General features: G+C 41.6%; 1 protein-coding gene across 2 annotated transcripts in view; it reads left to right on the top strand.

Annotated features, from left to right (window-relative positions):
* Positions 1 to 20,232, top strand: part of pi4k2b (phosphatidylinositol 4-kinase type 2 beta) — a 97,296-nt gene that overhangs the window by 73,087 nt on the left and 3,977 nt on the right. For both annotated transcript variants that reach the window (XM_070870741.1, XM_070870739.1), the window contains one exon: positions 543 to 676. In XM_070870741.1, coding sequence (XP_070726842.1) covers positions 543 to 676 — 134 coding nt within the window. The remainder of the gene's footprint in view (positions 1 to 542; positions 677 to 20,232) is intronic.

Genomic DNA, 20,232 nt, shown 5'->3' with positions numbered 1-20,232 from the left:
AAACTGCAGCTTCCGAGTCCTGCAATTTGGCCTACGGAGCCTAGGCAACTCAGTTCTGTTTGGTTTTATGTTTCTTACTCAATGCTTTGTATTGTTTGAATTGTGTATTTGCAACTTTGAAAGGCTTTTACCCTCTTGTGTTTGCTCTTTTAAACCTCGGTGGTGTGCTACACTCTGGCTTTCACCTTTTACCTTTGTTCCTCAATTATTATTTTTTAAACTTTTTTAGGGTTGTATTTTAATGCATCAGATTGCACTTTTGCAGAGCATCATGTAAATACTTTGTTGTAGTTTTTCTTGCCAACAGTATACAAGTAAAAATCTGCTACATCTTGCTGTTTCTTTAAAGATTATAATGGATGGAAATTTGCATATTTTGCTATTTTCCTGGCTGTGAATTGTTTTGAAGAGGCTTTGATATGATTACATTTTCTGGGGAATTGTTAGCCTGTCATGGAATAACTAGTTTTAAACATGTGACCATTATAATGCACTATTATATTAATGGGGAACCTAATATTTTCTTTTGTCTATTTAAACAGATCCATTTCACTGGGCCTGGCTTCATCAAGCTAAAATTCCTTTTTCACAGGAGACAAGAGACTTTGTTCTTCCCCGAATTTCAGATATGAATTTTGTTCAGGATCTCTGTGAGGACCTCTTTGAACTCTTTAAGGTTTGTTTTCTAATGAGCTTTCAAATCCTTGTATATAGGTAATTGAACTTTCGGAAGAAAAGTACAGAAATGTCTAAGAACTTGAGTTTACTTCATTGAAAATAGTCTTCAATTTATGTTGTGTAACATAGCTAGAGCTTATACTGTGTACTTGTGTATATTTAGTTAAAGACAGTTAATTATATTTCTTGGTAAGCATGAATTTAAAGCCAGCCTGTGGTTTGGGCTCCTTTTAATACTGCTCCTTAAAGATTTAACTTTTCAAATTAATTGCTATATATTTATTTCTTACAAACATACACAACCTACAGACAGGGAAAGACCAGCTGGTCCATCGAGCCTGCCTCTCACTCCTTATGGCTGGGGCATCATGATTGAACACTCCCTCTCCTCTCTTTCCCCTCCCCCACCCTTTAGGTATTTACTGTCAGATATTTAATTCATCTGCACACTCATTATCCAATCTTATTTTTTATTTTCCTTTAAGAACTTAAGAAATAGGAGCAGGAGTAGGCCATTTGACCCCTCAAGCATGCTCCGCCATTCAATAAGATCATGGCTGTTAGCGCGAATGTACCCTTCCAAGAATCACTCGTCACTCAGAGTCGGTCCATACATCAAAACGGTTTATTACGTCGGCAGGGAGATGAAGCAACTGGTGGGTCCAGGTACACCTCTCCACCGAACAAAGGGTTTCATGCAAAACATATAAATATCCAACAGTTTACTACAGTTACATCAGCCCATTTTGGCCGGACACGATCCAATCATATGGATTATAGATTACATATAGTAGTAGTTCTAAACATTAGGTGACCACGTGGTTGCCTTGAGATGTGTTGTTATGAGATGTGTTGCTATGGTCCAGGCCCCCCTTATCTTACTGTCCTTGGCTGTCTTTGGGTAGCCTCCTTATTTTAGTCCTGTTAGAGTTGTATTGTTCTATGGGCCAGGACGTCTCGTCTGGGGAACATCTGCGGAGTTGTAGTGTGTTTCTGCGTGAGAACATGGCCGTTATCGATAACTAGGAATGCAGTCTCTTTTAGCTAACAGAAATCCCTTGAGGCTTCACGGGCAGCCATTTTTATGATATTAGGGTTACATATTTAGTTCTTAACCTTATGCTACAGGTGCCGTTGTCCTAAGGGAGAATTTTCCACTATAACAACCCCTCCTTTCGGTCAAGGGGCTAGTCCTAGCCCCTTGAAACCGACACTAATTTATATTCTTATAGTTTTGTATCACCCAGTACTCCCTGCTTCGACGTGCTGCCCAGTCATGCGATTTCAGTAGTCCCAGTTGTTTTAGACCAAATCAATATAGTTCGAATTGCCCCTTTCGCCTATTATGCGAATCTCCTTGCTTATCTGAGCGTTGGTGTTTAACCTCCGTTGTTGTGAATAATGTCTGCAAGACCGGCAAGCCATGACGCCCCATGGCAATGCTAAGACGAGCTGTACTCCGACCAGTATGTGTGATGTAATTCGAATCCAGGGGTGGATGTTAACGTTCAGACTCCAGTTCCAAACCCGTCTCCACCAACTCTCACCCTGCAGCTCTATATCGGTGTCCTTTTCCAGTATCTCAATCTTCGTCCCCAGTTGCTGGTAGAGTTTAACAGACTGTCCGACTCGAAGTCTTAATTCCCTTAGTACCTCTGCTAAATGGGGAATAGGGGAATGTTCTGGTTCGTCATAGTCCTACAGGTGATCATGTAGTTGATCAGTGGCGTCAATGATTTCGCTATCTCTCCATTTAACTTGGATAATGCGGGCTTGCCCTATAGTGACGGGTCGTAGGGGTGTAAAGCAGAAGTTTGGTTGCGGGATCTGGCATTGCAAGCCGTTATACTGATATGAATGTTCATGGTGGAGACACAGTATCTCCCTTTGCCCCCGTATCCGGCCCGGGCAAAATGTGTAGGGGCAGGCATTATTTCCAGAACTCATCCATCGGTTTGATTAAAACCACACTCGTCTAATTCTCCCTGTTCCACCAGGTGGGGTCACACCGTGATCTCGCCCCCTTGTTTGCACCCTATCAGGGAGACACCGGATAGTGTGTTGTCTCTACGGATAGCGGAGTCCGCGGTTAAATAGTAACTGAGGGGAAGCATTGTCCCGTACAACCCCAATATTCTCCAGTCGATAAAGGGAAATGGACCTGTGTCTTGTGTGACTATAGGGGTCATCAAGACAATCCCCACTCCCGCAGCTGTGCCCATCTGGCAGTTTGGGATCGCTGGGTATGCTCTGGTTAGTCCCTTCAGAGTGCAGGTATCCAGTGTCCCCTTCAGCTTGGCTAGCTGAGCTAGATGTGAGCTGTCTGTCCAGCTCACCCCTTTGGATCTGATCGAGGTTGTGTCGTATCTGCCCTACCATCCACAAACCATAAGCGTGACAGAGTTGCCCTTGTCGGAGATTTCCGGCATCCTCCCTTTCTCTGTCAATTAGGCGGTTAATTGTTTTAGCATGTGTCTCGATTATTGATATTTCATCCAATTGTATCTCCATGCCTTCCCTTCCTAAGTCGGCTTGGTCTTTCTGATTCTGCTCTGCCCGTTATAACAGTTCCCTCATCACCTCTTTAAGTTGTCCACCTTTTCATTCAGCCCTTGTATATCCAGTGAGTTTACGATGGAGGTCCCAGTATTAAAGCCGGTAGCAACGTCATTAATTATTCCCCTCTTATGCCTATGCACATGCTCTTGTCCGCGGAACCTACTGGCACCCATGGCATCGGCAGCCTGCTGCATTACAACCTTACTTAGTACACTATACATCTTCCTTGTTCTGTACAATGCTCCGGCATTTGTATGCTGGCAATATTGATCAGAACAGGCACAATTTCATGCTTAACATTATCATACAATAGTTCACCTTCGTTAAGTAATACAATCCCGTTCTGCGGTCCCGTTGTAATTAACGGGCATGGCAAGACCTCGAGTGAAGTAGAGGTCACTGGGGCGCGGTGTCGAGGGTGGTGAAAAACAAACGTACAAAGATACGGCAGCTGCTCCCATCTCTTCAAAATATCCACATATCCTCACCCCTTTTTGGTAAATGTCCGTCAGTTGGGAATAGGGTTTAGCATGGGGTGTGCAAATTATCCTGAAAGTGCACTTATCAGGTCCCCGGGTCTCTTCCCTCCTGATGCAGTTGACCCTGGTATCTGGACCAGTGTATGCATCAGTTAAATTAAACAAAATCCCATAGTTCGGGTAAATGTCCTGTGTTTGCTGTATCCCTCGTAGTCCATCCGGGTTATCTGATGCTTGTATGAGTGTCGAGATCCCTAGTATCATGCTGCAGAGCTGAAGTGGCCGCTGTGATTCCATCTCGGTGAGTGTTTTATCTGCAAATTTTAAACAGATCCTGGTCGTCACCAGGTGTTCGGTTCTGGTCTACTCATTTTTTTATCCATGCATGTCGAGGTCACTGAAATCGGAGGTAAGGGTTAGGTTGGGTTTGTGGACTACACCTGCCCACCGTGGGCTACATTGGCTCTGTTGCTATCGGTGATGGTGCTATGGCTGCGCACTGCACTATCTGTCTGGTCCCATTTTTTAAAATCTCTTCCCGCTTATTTATCTTCCCTTATAGCTCTTGAATTTGATTTGTTTGAGAATCTATTTCTTGTATCAGGCAAGTATTATTACATAGGCTAGTTCTATTTTATTTTTTTTAGCCTGATTATCCCACCATTTCCTTTATCTGTTAGGTGAGTCTTTATTCTATTAAGAAATCCAAATTAATAATGTCCAATATAAAACAGCTGTCAATGGAAAGTGTTAACTCCTTTACAGGTTTGTAAGAAGGCCTGATGTTATTGTGACTTCGCATAATCATCTGAATTTCGTTTTTTTTTAAGTCTTTGTGCCTTCAAAACTTGCTTAGAAATTAGGAATCCGTTAAAAGAGCAGAAATCATTAGTAAAGCCGTCATAATAAAAGTCTTCTCATCAGGAAAGACAGCATTTTAGATTAAACTCCAATTTTTTCTTAACTTCTAATTCAAGTACTTGCCAAAGATTTTTTAATTGATTTAAAACAAGACCACACATTTTTAATAGCTATTTTGCTTACTGAAATTCAATTTCGTTTTTTTTTATTTCTCAGAACAAAATCTAAACTTCCGTGCCAGTTCCATTTTCTATAAGAATTTTAAAATCAGTAAGATTTTCTAATTTCCCAATTTTTTCTTTCTGTGCTGAGTTTTCATAGCTTAGATCTTTTCTCCTCGTTATGTTTCAAACCCCTCCTGCTTGTTTAGACTGTTCGAGACTTTTCTTGATAAACACGTCTATTCTGGAAATCTTTTCAAACTGCAGTGAAACTTTCTCGTAATTTAAAATCATTATCAATGGAGAGTGTCTTACTTCTTCCAAAATGTTTTCAATTAAGCCAATATCTTTTTCACAGCAAATATCAGCTAGTATTGAGTAAGTTATGTCCTTTTCCATCTCAAAACACTTTTTTTTTTCCTTTCAGCACCTATTTAGTACATTACGTCTTTTTTTTAGATCTCCTTTCTGCAAATTAGGTTTTGTATTTTACACAGGGCTCGTGTCTCGGTAAATTTGTTAATTTAAAATCATCAGACAATCGAAGACACTTTTTCAAATTCGTTCAATTTGTTTTCTTTCAAGGTTATGTCTTTTTTTTCCGTCTTTTCCATAACTAGAGGGGAGTCTGGCACGTAGGCTGTGAGGGCTGCTTTTCGTTATCTCAAATGTTCCACTTTCAAGGTCGTTACAATGTCCTTTTTTCTAAACTACTAAAGCTTGCCTTTTTAACATCAGATTTTCATTCATTCAGCAGTCAAAAATTTTACACCAGCATTCTCACTCAAAGACAGACATTCACAAAAGTGTCTCTTCATTCAACAAAGATTTACTTTCTCTGTTTTTCCGTCAAGTGGCGGGTAAGGGACCCTTCGGGTCCTCACTTGAGTTCTGATGTTATATTGGCCATTTAATACTCAGTGGAGTTAGAGGTCTTTAACCCTCAGCAGTCCGTCTGCGCACAGCATGACTTGGAGCAAGACCACCTGCCCTAGAGGTCCGCCTCCCCCGACGCAACTTGGAGCAGGCTTTTTTAGAGCTACTAAATTTAGTGATAGCTCGTTAAGGGTTGGGAATAATTAGAGATCTACTCTGGTCCGCCTTTTCCAGCGCGACTTGTAGTAGATCACCTCAACAGTCCACCTTTTCCAGCGTAACTCGTAGTAGGCTTTTCTATACACTCAGGTTACGAATCTGCTATTACACAAACCCGCGCAATTCCTTCACGCGTTTTAAACAATTCCCGCAGTGCCCTATTCCCCCTTAACGACTACCTATCACCATTTCGTCTGTTGGACCAACCCTCCTTACAGGTTGGATATTACGTCGGCCTCCAGACACCACCTGGTCCCTTCCCCCTGGGATTTATTGGCCATACTCACCCGGATTCTCCAGGGGTGTCCTTTAAGGGCCTCGGCAATATCCTGCCGACTACGCCATTGTTAGCGCGAATGTACCCTTCCAAGAATCACTCGTCACTCAGTCGGTCCATTCATCAAAACGGTTTATTACGCTGGCGGGGAGATGAAGCAGCTGGTGGGTCCAGGTACACCTCTCCACCGAACAAAGGGTTTCATGGATATTTATATGTTTTGCAACTGTTTACTAGTTACATCAGCCCGTTTCAGCCGGACGCTATCCAATCATATGGATTATAGATTACATATAGTAGTAGTTCTAAACATTAGGTGACTACTTGGTTGCCATGAGATGTGTTGCCATGATCCAGGCTCCCCTTATCTTACTGTCCTTGGCTGTCTTTGGATAGCCTCCTTATCTTAGTCCTGTTAGAGTTGTATTGTTCTACGGGCCAGGACGTCTCGTCTGGGGAACATCTGCGGAGTTGTAGTGTGTTTCTGCGTGAGAACATAGCCGTTATCGATAACTAGGAATGCAGACTCTTTTAGCTAACAGAAATCCCTTGAGGCTTCACGGGCAGCCATTTTTATGATATTAGGGTTACATATTTAGTTCTGAACCTTATGCTACAGGTGCCGTTGCCCGAGGGGAGAATTTTCTGCTATAACAATGGCTGATCTGATCTTGGCCTCCACTCCAATTTCCTGCCCATTCCCCATAACACTCGACTCCCCTATCGTTCAAAAATCTGTCCATCTCCATCTTAAACATGTTCAATGGCCCAGCCTTATTCTGAAACTATGCCCCCTAGTTCTAGATTGCCCCACGAAGGAAAACATCCTCTCTGCATCTACCCTGTCGAATCCCCTCGGAATCTTATGTTTCAATAAAATCAACTCTCATTCTTCTAAACATAAATGAGTATAGGCCAACCTACTCAACCTTAAGACAATGCAAGTATATCCCTCCTTAAATAAGGGGACCAAAACTATACGCAGTACTCCAGGTGTGGTCTCACCAACACCATGTTGTCGCAGGACTTCTCTCTTTTTATACTCCATTCCCCTTGCAATAAAGGCCAACATTCCATTAGCTTTCCTAATTACTTGCTGTACCTGCATGCTAACTTTTTGTGTTTCATGTACAAGGACTCCTGGATCCCTCTGTACCGCAGCATTTTGTAGTCTCCCTCTATTTAAATAACTTGCTTTTTTATTATTCTTATTAAAGTGGATAACCTCACATTTTTCAATATTGTACTCCGTCTGCCAATTTATTGCTTAAACTAGATATGGTGCTAAAGCTCATAAAAACATAGAAACAAGGTGCAGGAGTAGGCCATTCGGCCCTTCTAGCCTGAACCGCCATTCAATGAGTTCATGGCTGAACATGCAACTTCAGTACCCCATTCCTGCTTTCTCGCCATACCCGTTGATCCCCCTAGTAGTAAGGACTTCATCTAACTCCTTTTTGAATATATTTAGTGAATTGGCCTCAACAACTTTCTGTGGTAGAGAATTCCACAGCTTCACCACTCTCTGGGTGGTGAAGTTTCTCCTCATCTCGGTCCTAAATGGCTTACCCCTTATCCTTAGACTGTGACCCCTGGTTCTGGACTTCCCCAACATTGGGAACATTCTTCCTGCATCTCACCTGTCTAAACCCATCAGAATTTTAAACGTTTCTATGAGGTCCCCTCTCATTCTTCTGAACTCCAGTGAATACAAGCCCAGTTGATCCAGTCTTTCTTGATAGGTCAGTCCCGCCATCCCAGGAATCAGTCTGGTGAACCTTCGCTGCACTCCCTCAATAGCAAGAATGTCCTTCCTCAGGTTAGGAGACCAAAACTGTACACAATACTCCAGGTGTGGCCTCACCAAGGCCCTGTACAACTGTAGCAACACCTCCCTGCCCCTGTACTCAAATCCCCTCGCTATGAAGGCCAACATGCCATTTGCTTTCTTAACCGCCTGCTGCACCTGCATGCTAACCTTCAATGACTGATGTACCATGACACCCAGGTCTCTTTGCACCTCCCCTTTTCCTAATCTGTCACCATTCAGATAATAGTCTGTCTCTCTGTTTTTACCACCAAAGTGGATAACCTCACATTTATCCACATTATACTTCATCTGCCATGCATTTGCCCACTCACCTAACCTATCCAAGTCGCTCTGCAGCCTCATAGCATCCTCCTCGCAGCTCACACTGCCACCCAACTTAGTGTCATCTGCAAATTTGGAGATGATACATTTAATCCCCTCGTCTAAATCATTAATGTACAGTGTAAACAGCTGGGGCCCCAGCACAGAACCTTGCGGTACCCCACTAGTCACTGCCTGCCATTCTGAAAAGTCCCATTTACTCCTACTCTTTGCTTCCTGTCTGACAACCAGTTCTCAATCCATGTCAGCACACTACCCCCAATCCCATGTGCTTTAACTTTGCACATTAACCTCTTGTGTGGGACCTTGTCGAAAGCCTTCTGAAAGTCCAAATATACCACATCAACTGGTTCTCCCTTGTCCACTCTACTGGAAACATCCTCAAAAAATTCTAGAAGGTTTGTCAAGCATGATTTCCCTTTCACAAATCCATGCTGACTTGGACCTATCATGTCATCTCTTTCCAAATGCGCTGCTATGACATCCTTAATAATTGATTCCATCATTTTACCCACTACCGATGTCAGGCTGACCGGTCTATAATTCCCTGTTTTCTCTCCCTCCTTTTTTAAAAAGTGGGGTTACATTGACTACCCTCCACTCAATAGGAACTGATCCAGAGTCAATGGAATGTTGGAAAATGACTGTCAATGCATCCGCTATTTCCAAGGCCGCCTCCTTAAGTACTCTGGGATGCAGTCCATCAGTCCCTGGGGATTTATCGGCCTTCAAACCCATCAATTTCCAGACTAATAAGGATTTCCCTCAGCTCCTCCTCCTTACTAGACCCTCTGACCCCTTTATATCTGGAAGGTTGTTTGTGTCCTCCTTAGTGAATACCGAACTAAAGTACTTGTTCAATTGGTCCGCCATTTCTTTGTTCCCCATTATTTCTTCCCCTGATTCTGACTTCCCCTGATTCTGACTGCAGGGGACCTATATTTGTCTTTACTAACCTTTTTCTCTTTACATATCTAGAAACTTTTGCAATCCGTTTTAATGTTCCCTGCAAGCTTCTTCTCGTACTCCATTTTCCCTGCCCTAATCAAACCCTTTGTCCTCCTCTGCTGAGTTCTAAATTTCTCCCAGTCCCCGGGTTCGCTGCTATTTTTGGCCAATTTGTATGCCACTTCCTTGGCTTTAATACTATCCCTGATTTCCCTTGATAGCTACGGTTGAGCCACCTTCCCTTTTTTATTTTTACGCCAGACAGGAATGTACAATTGTTGTAGTTCATCCATGCGGTCTCTAAATGTCTGCCATTGCCCATCCACAGTCAACCCGTTAAGTATCATTCGCCAATCTATCCCAGCCAATTCACGCCTCATACCTTCAAAGTTAGCCTTCTTTAAGTTCTCATCCTTATGAATTGTCTGTTGCAGGGGTTCTCAAACGTTTTGCTGCTGACGCCTCCCTCCAGTGTTATAAAAAATCCCACAGAACCCCTGTAATACAGCACAATTATTTTTCTGTAAAACTAGTTATACAATGAAACATATTATTTTTGTTTTACTTAATTATCATGAAGTTGAGACAGTCACCCAGGTTGGTAGTTATACTGAAATTAATAGATTGTCACTGAGTTTGGTAGACTGTTTTCAGTTCCTCACGCCCTGCGGATGGCAGAGGACTAACGTGATACTGTGTGGGTGTTGATTGGTGACTCGGATGGAAGGTAAAACTCTGTGCCTTGGATACTGTATCCTTCGGTGATCAGCATTAAATCGACTTTAAATTGTCTGTGCGATGAAGGGGAGCCACTAGCGGATCCCTTGAAACCTTCCTGTGGACCCCCGGTTGAGAACCCCTAGTCCATTGCACCCATATAATCATAATTCATAATTTTGGGCAGATTTTGCCTAAATGTAGTTTAATTTCTATCAGCTGTCATGTTAATACAGTGGAATGGGCGCATAAAGCTGGTTCCTTTTACTTCGTGACCAGAATGGCCAATTATAACACTGGCATATCTGCACATGAAGATTCATGTTAATTTAAGAAATTGTGTAAAACTGTCCAAGGCTTCAATTGTAGATACTTACTAGGTGGTATAATGGCTTTGTATTGTGTTTCGTCTTCAGATGGGTGCGAGTCCAGTTCAGACTGATGCAGTGAAAATTCAATTTGATAATTTTAAGGATCCTATGTGAAATGAGTTTGGGCAGTCTTAACCTACTTCATAGCTTACCTGTAGAAAAATAGGAACTATAGAAGACCATGAGAATATGTGGGGAAATGGAAACAAATACTATTAGTGCAGTAGAGCTACTGCTCTAAAATGGGATTGGGCAGGTTCTAAAAATAGTTTCGCTCAGCACAAGGTAATGCGGTATATAATTTGTTAGTGTAAGTGACTGCTCTTGAGCCTGCATTTGAATTCCTCTGAGTAAAGGGATTGGAGTTGAGTGCCCCAAGTAAAATTAATCTGGACTTGCTTAATCCAGTTCTTGATTGGGGATAGGCATTCAGGGCAAAAATCAACATTATTCATACTACTTGCACTAGTCTGAGAGATTAACAAAATCATACTATTGCAGCTAAGTATCACAGCTGTTTTAAATTTGGCTTTGAAACACCCTTGAAGTAGAGGATATGTAGCTCCTGTTGGCGACTTGTAGTATTTATAATGAGTGAACTGTAACCATAGAGCCAGTGACTGGTGAAGTCAGTGGTCTGGTTTTTGAACTATATAAATATCAGATGGTGGGAGTTTTGTACCATGATAATTTGTGTAATAAAATATAAAATACCACAGGACTTGCAGGAATTTACACAAAAGGAACAATGTGGAGAAGAACAGAAGAAAGTTTTGTCCAAAAAATAACCCATGTTGTACTGACCTGAGAGTTATAGATATACAGTGAAAAAAGCTGTTTATTCCCTGGTGCTATAGCTACTTAATCACAAGCAAATATGTTGTCCCATGCCAAGTCCTGATTGTCCATTACCCTTGCTAACCCACATTAGCTCCTCTCTGAACTATTTAAACCAATTTAAACTTCTCATTCTCTTATTTATAACCCTCCCTATCTCTCTAACTCGTCCAACCCTGCACTCTTCTTTCTTTCCCCCCCAAAAAAAGCCTCCATTTTCCATTCCTCTGACTCTGGCTTCTTGTGTCACTACCCCTCTCTGCCATACTATTGGTGGAATTGCCATCAGCTACCTATGTCCCATGGTCTGGAATTCCCTTCCTAGACTCTGCACTTCCACCTCTTCTCCCCCACCCCAGCACCCCTTAATGCTCCTTAAAATCCATATCTTTTACCAAAATTTTGGTCACCTCCTAATCTGTCCTTTGGTTTGGCGTCCATTTCTTTTTAATTACCTCTATGTATTACACTTTGGGACATTGTTCTACATTAAGGGCACAATATAAATGTAGGTATTGATGTGCCAGGTAATATTCTAAATCTTGCCAAAGTAGGTTTTCAACCTGTTCAGCACACTGTGTTGTCAAGTGAACTTTGAATTAATTAAAAAGTTCTGTCTCATTTCCTGTACTGAGAAATTAGTTACAATTAGGTTAATTTTCATGCCCCACTATCAGGAACAGTATACATATGTATAAGATCATTTTGAGTTCAAAGTACATCCTACAGAAGTCCAGCCAATTGTGTTGACTTGATTCTGGCCAATATTTATCCCTCAATCAACATAACATTAAAAAAAATTGCTGTTTGTGGGAGCTGCTGTGTTTCCTAAATTGCAACAGTGACTACACTTCAAATGTACTTAATTGGCTGTAAAGCACTTTGAGACGTCTGCTGGTCATGAAAGGTGCTATATAAATACAAGTGTTTCTATTTTTCTATTTGTAAATTAACTAGTAAATTAAGCCCCACATTGTGGAAAGTATTCATTTGAAATGGAGTGCTAGAACTGCAGTGAGTTGGATGATTCTTGGTACTTGATACACTGAATTCTTTCCTTTTCCTCAAATTTACTAAATACTCAATATAACCTCTTGAGTCCCCACAGACACATTTGGCCACTTATGTTATTACCTCAAATTACTTTGCGATACAATAAAAGTGCTGAAAATGAGCCACTCCACAGTATACAGCAGTGTATTTTAGATATTTCCTTCAATATTTGTGACCCATTGCAAGTAGTACCAAAAATCAATTATATTTTATTTTAATAGGGTTTCCAAAGGTAACTGCTCTATTATTGTGAAGTATATATGGAGATACTTTTCATTAAGCTTTGGTGTCATCAAATTGGAATGGGTTGAATTTCTTTTACTGGGGAAATGCACAAACCAAGTAATCTTTGGTATTGCTTCCAAAATGTAATTCGAAATATCACAGTTGCTTATTCTCTGCATACAAAGAAATAGGCTGTCATTAAAATGAGCAAATCGCAGGAACATTCTTTTTAAAATTTTCTTCTTAGACCTTGCAAGCTCTTTATTAAATCAAAATACTGCGGATGCTGGAATCTGAAATAAAAACACAAAATGCTGGAAATCTCAGGGCAGGCAGCATCTGTAGAGAGAAAGAGTTAACGTTTCAGGTTTGTGACCCTTCGTCAGAACTGGAAACGTTTGAGATGTAATAGATTCTTAAGGAAGTGCAGAGGCACTGAAAGGGGGGGGGGGGGGGGAAGGAAAAACAAAAGGAAAGGTCTCTAATCGGGTGGACGGCAAGAGTGATTTAAGAGACAAAAGGGATGATGGGTAAAAATGAGATGGTAATGGCATAAGTGATCTGGTGTGAATGGCGGAATCGTCACCAACTGCCATGGGAAAGAGGAAAAAAGGGGGTTTGTTTTTTTTTAAAAAAAGAGGTAAGTGGGGGAAAAAGTATGGGCAGAGGTTATGGTCTGAAATTGTTGAACTCGATGTTGAGTCCAGAAGGCTGTAAAGTGCCTAAATGAAAGATGTGATGCTGTTCCTCGAGCTTGCATTGAGCTTCATTGGAACAGTGTAGGAGGCCGAGGATGGAGAGGTCAAAGTGGGAGTGGAGCAGAGAATTAAAGTGACAGGCGACTGGAAGCTCGGTCATGCTTACGGACTGAACGAAGGTATTTTGCAACGCGGTCACCCAATCTGCGTTTGGTCTCCCCACTGTAGAGGAGACCATATCGTGAGCAGCGAATACAGTATACTAAATTGAAAGCAGTACCAGTAAATCGCTGTTTCACCTGGAAGGCGTATTTGGGGCCCTGGACAGTGGGAAGGGAGGAAGTAAAAGGTCAGATGGTGCATCTCCTGCAGTTGCATGGGGAGGTACTGGGGGTGGTTGCGGAGTGGATCAGGGTGTTGTGTAGGGTCCCTTCGGAATGCTGGGAGGGGAAGATGTGATTGGTGGTGGGATCACGTTGGAGGTGGTGGAATTTTATAAAAATTCTTTGTGCCTTCTCTGTTCTTAACATTGATTTGCCGACTTCAGTGTGTTTATTTTTTGTCCTTTGGTTGAGACTTTTGGTAGGCAGTGAGAGGAAGTATTTTGCTAAGTTAATGTAGTCTACTTCAAACCATACATATTAGCTATTTCAGGAAGCTTTATTTTTTTTGTAATCAAACTCATCGTTTAGCAACATAGGTAAGAGGGATAGTGAAACATGTCTTTTGTCGCAGATCGTTTGGTCAGGAATCATTGGGCAAGGTGAAAATTGATTCATTTGGACAAGTCCCTTCTTAGGATTAGTTTACAGTGCAACTACATGGAGCTATTTACAGTCTTTCAGGAGCATTTTTATGTTGAACTGTCCAATAAAGACAATGAATGCTTGGTGCCTCTGCTTCAGACTGGCCTGAAACTTACTACTAATTTTGCTGTTCTAATCTGCTACTTTTATAATTCATTTCTATGCAAAACGTGAACAAAAATGGACTAATCTCAGCATTCCTCCTAAAAAGCACATTGCCCCTTTCTCTTTGTGACTTAGAGCTTTACCAGTTTTTGAATCTGTCCTTTATTGGCTGTCTCTTGTTTCCATCAACAAACTGATTACAGAACAAGATTTCTTGTGAAACTGAGAAGCAATTGCAGCACTTGTATGCTGACTTTGGGGATGTAAATAAAGTCTTAAAACAGTTAGACTTTTTTCTCTTGTATTCTAGTGTTTGATTTTTCCTGTTTAAACCCTCCTCAATTTGTATGATTGCTTTCTCATTTGTATGCAACATATAAGCACAAAAGAAATAGAAGCAGGAATAGACTATTTAACCCCTCGAGCCTGCTTCCCCCATTCAATAAGCTGATCTAATCCTGCCCTCCAGTCGACTTCCCCACCTGCTTCCCATAACCCTTGACTCCCTTATCATTCAAAATTCTGTCTATTTCCACCTTAGATATATTCAAAGACCCAGCCTCCACAGCTCTCTAGGGTAAAGAATTCCAAAGATTCACGACCCTCAGAGAATAAATTCCTCCTTGTTTCTGTTTTAAATGGACGACCCCTTATTCTGAAACTATGCCCCCTAATTCTAGATTTCCCCCATGAGGGGAAACATCCTCTCTTCTTTTACCCTGTTAAGCCCCCTCAGAATCTTGTATGTTTCAATAAGATCACCTCTCATTCTAAACTCCAATGTGTATAGGCCCAACCTTTAACAGGACAATCCCTTAATCTCAGGAATCAACCTCGTGAACCTTCTCTGAATTGCCTCCAATGCGAGTATATTCATCTTTAAATGAGACCAAAACTGTATGCAGTACTCAAGGTGTGGTCCACCAACGCCCTGTACAGTTGGAGCAGGACTTCCCTACTTTTATACTCATTCCCCTTGCAATAAAGGCCAACATTGCATTTGCTTTCCTGATTACTTGCTGTACCTGCGTGCTAACTTTGTACAACAACATTTTGTAATCGGCCCCCATTTAAATAATTTGCCTTTTATTTTTCCTGCCAAAGTGGATAACCTCACATTTTACCACATTATACTCCATCTGCCAAATTTTTGTGCACTCAGTCTATCTATACCCCTATGTAGATTCTTTGTATCCTCTTCACAACTTGTTTTCCCACCTAGCTTTGTATCGTCAGCAAATTTGGCTACATTACACTTGGTCCCTTCACCCAAGTCATTAATATAGATTGTAAATCGTTGAGGCCCCAACACTGATCCCTGTGGCACCCCACTAGTTACAGTTTGCCAACCTGAAAATGACCCATTTATCCCGACTCTGTTTTCTGTTAGTTAGCCAATCCTCTCTCCACGCTAATATATTGCCCCCAACCCCATGAGCTCTTATCTTGTGCAGTAACCTTTTGTGTGGCATCTTATCGAATGCTTTCTGGAAATGCAAATACATGGCATCAACTGGTTCCCCTTTATCTACTCTGCTTGTTACATTCTCAAAGAACTCCAGCAGATTTGTCAAACATGATTTCCCTTTCATAAAACCATGCTGACTCTGCTTGACTGCTTTATGGCCTCCAGCATTTTCCCAATGACAGATGTTGGGCTAACTGGTCTATGATTTCCTGCTTTCTACTTCCCTCATTTCTTAAATAGGGGTGTTACATTTGCTGTTTTCCAATCCGCTGGGACCTCTCCAGAATTCAGGGAATTTTGGTAGATTACAACCAAAGCATCCACTATCTCTGCAGCCATTTCTCTTAAGACCTGAGGATGCAGGCCATCAAGTACAGGGGACTTGTCCACCTTTAGTCCCATTAGTTTGCCTAGTACTTTCTCTAGCGATGGTAGTTGTTTTTAAGTTTCCCAACCCCCCCCCCCCCCCCACAAAAAGCTCCTTGATTATCAATTATTGGGATGTTTTTGATGTCCTCCACCGTGAAGACCAATACAAAATATTTGTTCAAAGTCTCTGCCATTTCACAGTTTCCCATTATTTATTCCCCAGTCTCATCCTCTTTAGGGACCAACATTTACTTCAGCTACACGCTTCCTTTTTATATACCTGTAGAAGCTCTTGCTGTTTGTTTTTATATTTCTTGCTAGTTTACTCTCGTATGTTATCTTCTGTCTTTATCATTTTTTTAATCGTCCTTTGCTGGTTTCTAAAAATTTCCCAATCCTCTGGCCTTCCACTATCCTTCGCAACATTGTATGCTTTTGTTTTCAATTAGATACCATCCTTTACTTCCTTAGCCAAGGATGGTTCATCCTTCTCTTAGCATCTTTTTTTCTCACTGGAATAAATCTTTGCTAAGAGAAATGAAATATCTCCTTAAATCTTTGTCACTGCTTTTCTACAGACTTGCTCTTTAATATATTTTCCCAGACCATTTAAAGCAACTCTACCTTCATACCTTTTTTAATTACCTTTTTATTTAAGTTCAGGATACTAGTTTGAGACCTAGCTTTCTCGCCCTCAAACTGAATTTGAAACTCTACCATGCTATGATCACTCTTCCCAAGAGGATCCTTCACGACAAGATCATTAATGAATCCAGATTCGTTACATGTTACCAGATCTAAAATAGTCTATTCCCTGGTTGGTTCCACAATGTATTGTTCCAAGAAACCATCCCGCATACACTCTATGAACTCTTCCTCAAGGTGATCTTTGCCAATTTGATTTGTCCAATCAATATGAACATTGGTGATTTTAATGATTATTGCTGTACCTTACTTACAAGCCTCCATTATTTCTTGATTTATACTTTGAGTGGCTATTGTTTCGGTGCCTGTAGACCACTCCAACCAGTGACTTATTTCCCTTTATTATTTCTTTTCTCCACCCAAACTGATTCTACATCATGATCTTCTGAGCCAATATCATTTCTCACTAATGCACTAATCTCATTCTTTATTAACAGAGCTCCTTTTCCTTTCTGCGAACCTTGTGAAATGGCAAATAACTCTGAATATTTAGTTCCCGGCCTTGGTCACCTTGCAACCACGTCTCTGTAATGGCAATCAGATCATACTCATTTATGTCTATTTGTGCCGTCAGCTCATCTATCTTGTTACGAATGCTTCATGCGTTCAGATATAGAGCTTTTAATTTTGTCTTGTGTATACGCGCTCTCCCTACTTGTCACACTCTGGTTATCTTCTCCTTTCATTTGACTTTTTAAATTTCCGCTCACCAGATCCCTCCCTTATCTGCCCCCTCCCCCCACGCGCGCACACACACTATTTGGTTTAAAGCCATATCTTGCAGCCCTAATTATTCAATTTTCCAGGACACTGGCCCCAGCCTGGTTCAAGTAAAGTCCATCCCGACTTGTATACCAATCAGAAGGAAAGACTGTAAGAGAAAAGATAACCATCTGTGGCTAACTAAGGAAATAAGGGATGGTATTAAATTGAAAACAAGGGCATACAAAGTGCTCAAGACTAGTGGGAGGCCAGAGGTTTGGGAAACTTTCAAAAGCCAGCAAAGAACGAGTTTAAAAAAAAAATAGAGGGAAACTAGATTATGATAGCATGAAATGTAAAAACAGTAAGCGTTTCTACAGCTACATAAAAAGGAAAAGAGTGGCTAAAGTAAATGTTGGTTCCTTTGAGGATGAGACTGAGGTATTAATAATGGGGGACAGGGAAATGGCAGAGACTTTGAACAAATATTTTGTATCGGTCTTCACGGTAGAAGATGCTAAAATCATCTCAATAGTGGATCATCAAGGGGCTATAGGGAGGGAGATTTAATAACGATCACTATCACTATCACTGAAGAAATAGTACTCGGTAAAATAATGGGACTAAAGGCAGACAAGTCATAGAAACAGAAAATAGGTGCAGTCGGCCATTCGGCCCTTCGAGCCTGCATCACCATTCAATAAGATCATGACTGATCATTCATCTCTGTACCCCTTTCCTGCTTTTTCTCCATACCCCTTGATCCCTTTAGCCTTAAGGGCCATATCTAACTCCATCTTGAATATATCCAATGAACTGGCATCAACAAATCTCTGCGGTAGAGAATTCCACAGGTTGACAACTCTTGAGTGAAGAAGTTTCTCCTCATCTCAGTCCTAAATGGCTTACCCCTTATCCTTTGACTGTGTCACCTGGTTCTGGACTTCCCCCAATATCGGGAACATTCTTCCTGCATTGAACCTGTCCAGTCCCGTCAGAATGTTATGATTCTGAGATCCCCTCTCAGCCTTCTAAACTGCAGTGAATCCAGGTCCAGTCGATCCAGTCTCTCCTCGTATGTCAGTCCTGCCATTCCGGGAATCAGTCTGGTGAACCTTTGCTGCACTCCCTCAACAGCAAGAATGTCCTTTCTCAGAATAGGAGACCAAAACTGAACGCAATATTCCAGGTGAGGCCTCACCAAGGCCCTGTACAACTGCAGTAAGATCTCCCTGCTCCTATACTCAAATCCCGTAGCTATGAAGGCCAACATACCATTTGCCACCTTCACCGCCTGCTGTACCTGCATGCCAACTTTCAATGACAGATGTACCATGACACCCAGGTCTCGTTGCACCTCCCCTTTTCCTAATCTGCCGTCATTCAGATAATATTCTGCCTTTTGTGTTTTTGCCACCAAAGTGGATAACCTCACATTTATCCACATTTATACTGCATATCCCATCCATTTGTCCACTCACCTAACCTGTCCAAGTCACCCTGCAGCCTCTTGACATCCTCCTCTCAGCTCACACTGCCACCCAGCTTAGTGTCACCTGCAAACTTGGAGATATTGCACTCAATTCCTTCATCTAAATCATTGATGTATATTGTAAATAGCTGGGGTCCCAGCACGGAGCCCTGCGGAATCCCACTGGTCACTGCCTGCCATTCTGAAAAGGATCCGTTAATCCCGACTCTCTGCTTCCTGTCTGCCAACCAGTTCTCTATCCACGCCGGTACATTATCCCCAATTACCATGTGCTTTAATTTTGCAGACCAATCTCTTGTGTGGGAACTTGTCAAAAGCCTTTTGAAAGTCCAAATACACCGCATCCACTGGTTCTCCCTTGTTCACTCCACTAGTTACATCCTCAAAAAAAATTTGAAGATTTGTCAAGCATGATTTCCCTTTCATCAATCCATGCTGACTTGGACCGATCCTGTCACTGCTTTCCAAATGCGTTGCTATTTCATCTTTAATTGATTCCAACATTTTCCCCACTATTGATGTCAGGCTAACTGGTCTATAATTACCTGTTTTCTCTCCCTCCTTTTTTTTAAAAAGTGGTGTTACATTAGCTACCCTCCAGTCCATAGGAACTGATCCAGAGTCGATGACTGTTGGAAAATGACGACCAATGCATCCACTATTTCTAGGGCCACTTCCTTAAGTACCCTGGGATGCAGACTATCAGGCCCCAGGAATTTATCGGCCTTCAATCCCATCAATTTCCCTAACACAATTTCTTGCCTAATAAGGATTTCCTTTAGTTCCTCCTTCTCTCTCGACCTTCGGTCCCCTAGTATTTCCGGAAGGTTATTTGTATCTTCCTTTGTGAAGACAGAACCAAAGTATTTGTTCAACTGGTCTGCCATTTCTTTGTTCTCCATTATAAATTCACCTGAATCTGACTGCAAGGGACCTACGTTTGTCTTCACTAATCTTTTTCTCTTCACATATCTAGAGAAGCTTTTGCAGTCAGTTTTCATGTTCCCAGCAAGCTTCTTCTCATACTCTTCCACCCCCCCCCCCCCCTCCTAATTAAACCCTTTGTCCTCCTCTGCTGAATTCTAAATTTCTTCCAGTCCTCAGGTTTGCTGCTTTTTCTGGCCAATTTCCTTAATTTTCCTCGTTAGTCACAGTTGAGCCACCTTTCCTGTTTTATTTTTACTCCAGACAGGGATGTGCAATTGTTGAAGTTCATCCATGTGATCTTTAACTGTTTGCCATTGCCTATCCACCGTCAACCCTTAAGTAGCATTCGCCAGTCCATTCTAGCCAATTCACGTCTCATACCATCGAAGTTACCTTTCCTTAAGTTCAGGACCCTAGTCTCTGAATTAACTGTGTCACTCTCCATCTTAATAAAGAATTCTACCATATTATGGTCACTCTTCCCCAAGAGGCCTCGCACAACAAGATTGCTAATTAGTCCTTTCTCATTACACATCACCCAGTCTAG

The sequence above is a fragment of the Pristiophorus japonicus genome, chromosome 2 (genome assembly GCF_044704955.1).
Source record: "Pristiophorus japonicus isolate sPriJap1 chromosome 2, sPriJap1.hap1, whole genome shotgun sequence".
Taxonomy (NCBI): Eukaryota; Metazoa; Chordata; class Chondrichthyes; family Pristiophoridae; genus Pristiophorus; species Pristiophorus japonicus.
The sequence above is the reverse complement of the archived record's forward strand: the minus strand, read 5'-3'. Positions and strand labels throughout refer to the sequence as shown.